The following is a 1982-nucleotide window of genomic DNA, read 5'->3' on the forward strand; positions in this document are numbered from 1 at the left end:
AGAACTGCCAAAGCATGTTTACATCCACCTGTAATATAAAACAAATTTTAAAGGAGGGCTGGCCATAATAACAGGTAATAATACGTCACCTTTCATTGCATATACTCATAGATACCTGTTGCCGCTGCACAATCATGACACTGAACGTCTATGATTTTCTCTGTTGCTTCAGTAATGATTAATGTTGTTGAATATGATTTGTTTCGAACCTTATGTTCAGGACATACTCGACATTTTACGATGCAGAGATCTCCTTCACGTTTTAGTTGAACATAACCTATAGCTGTATCTCCGTAGTTTTCACGACAGTTCCTTTAAATACTCGTTTTAATCTCAATTTTATTTCTTAATGAGCAGCTACACAATAAAACGTAATTATTTTACTTACAATGAAGCTTTGGCAGAACGTATTTCTGGAGCATTGAAACGATCATCATCTCTAAGAAACGTTAACACTGTAAACATGTCGATTTGCGGCAAATTACTACTATTTGCTTTCACGAAGCCTTTTTCACCGTGTTGAAATTCGGCTAAATAATTGAATATATTAATAATTTTGAGTCGTTTGAGAAAGCTGTATCTTTATAAACATATCGTATCCAGTCTTTGCAGGACGACCGTATGACATCGTGACGTAACGAGCCCATACGCCAATCGCGTGGCGTTTCACGACACGTTACAAAATTTGAATTTTTATGATAGTAAAATTATTAATAATAATTTACAGGTTTGCACAAAAACAATTTTATTTTCATTTTTGTGTTTTGATGCCATTAATACACGTTTACAATAAAAAGATAATACGGATAATTTTTTTTTCAACGACCCAATTGCATTGGGGCATTGGATGGGAAACATTCATATTCAGTGTCCCCCAAATTCTGGCAGTCAATATTCAAATTATAAAAAATATTTTTCATTAGTTTTGATGGCTGCATGTGACGCAAACTATAAGTTTACAGTGATAGATGTAGGACAATTCGGTAGTATTAGTGACGGTGGAGTTTGGGCACACTCGGACATAGGTCAGCTTCTTCATAGTGGTTTGCTTGATGTGCCTCCAAAGAAAGAATTGCCTTGTACATCAATAGCAACAGAATATGTATTTGCAGGCGATGAAGCTTTCCCCCTTAAAAAATATTTGCTGCGTCCATATCCTCGTTCTCAATTAACCGATAAGGAACGAATATTCAACTATCGACTGTCACGAGCACGTCAGGTAATTGAAAATGCTTTTGGCATTTTAGTGTCAAGATGGCGAATCCTTACAAAACCTTTGTGCTGTTCTCCAGAAAATGCTGATCATTTAGTCAAAGCATTAATCTGTCTCCACAACTTTATTATGACAACAGAAAGAGAAATTGCTCCAGTTTACAGGAGATACTGTCCATCTCTGTTAATACACAGAGAAATAGCCGATGGTGTGGTGTTGGGAGGAGCTTGGCGAGAACATGGACAACAAGGTGATCTGGTAGAAACTATTGGATGACTGTCTAGCAATAATTCAGATGTTGCTGCACGTGCCCAACGTGATGTGCTACGAGAATATTTTGTAACGGAAGCAGGGGAAGCCCAAGTCCCATGGCAATACCAACAAGTATTCAGACATTGCCATATTAATCATCCTGATTAATCTTCCTGATTTTCTTTAATTACTCTGATTTTCTTTAATTACAAGCAATATTGCAAGCTGAATAAGATATCAATTCTTTTGTGTAAAAAACGCGATAATCTAAATAAAGAAGTTTAATTTACTTATCTTTTATAGTTATTTATTCAATTACTATATGCATCCAACGTATATGTAAGTTCGTAATAAACGATTAATAAAACATTGATTGATATCTTTGATCTAATATTAATTGATTAATATATAACACATACTAACTTTGTTAACATATATTTTATTAATTATAAATGAAATGAACATGAATACTATTTTTATTTATACAAACTACAAAGACAGAAAAAGTGATATATTA

The 1982-nt window shown here is 34.1% G+C and overlaps 1 protein-coding gene across 1 annotated transcript; it reads left to right on the forward strand.

Moving 5' to 3' along the window:
• The first annotated feature begins 928 nt into the window (after nt 1-928).
• LOC108762333 (uncharacterized) lies at nt 929-1489 on the forward strand. Its single transcript, XM_018509294.1, has one exon. The coding sequence runs from the start codon at nt 929-931 to the stop codon at nt 1487-1489; it is 561 nt and encodes a 186-aa protein (XP_018364796.1).
• Nucleotides 1490-1982: the final 493 nt, after the last annotated feature.

Source organism: Trachymyrmex cornetzi, unplaced genomic scaffold (genome assembly GCF_001594075.2).
Source record: "Trachymyrmex cornetzi isolate Tcor2-1 unplaced genomic scaffold, Tcor1.1 scaffold297, whole genome shotgun sequence".
In the NCBI taxonomy this organism is placed as follows: Eukaryota; Metazoa; Arthropoda; class Insecta; order Hymenoptera; family Formicidae; genus Trachymyrmex; species Trachymyrmex cornetzi.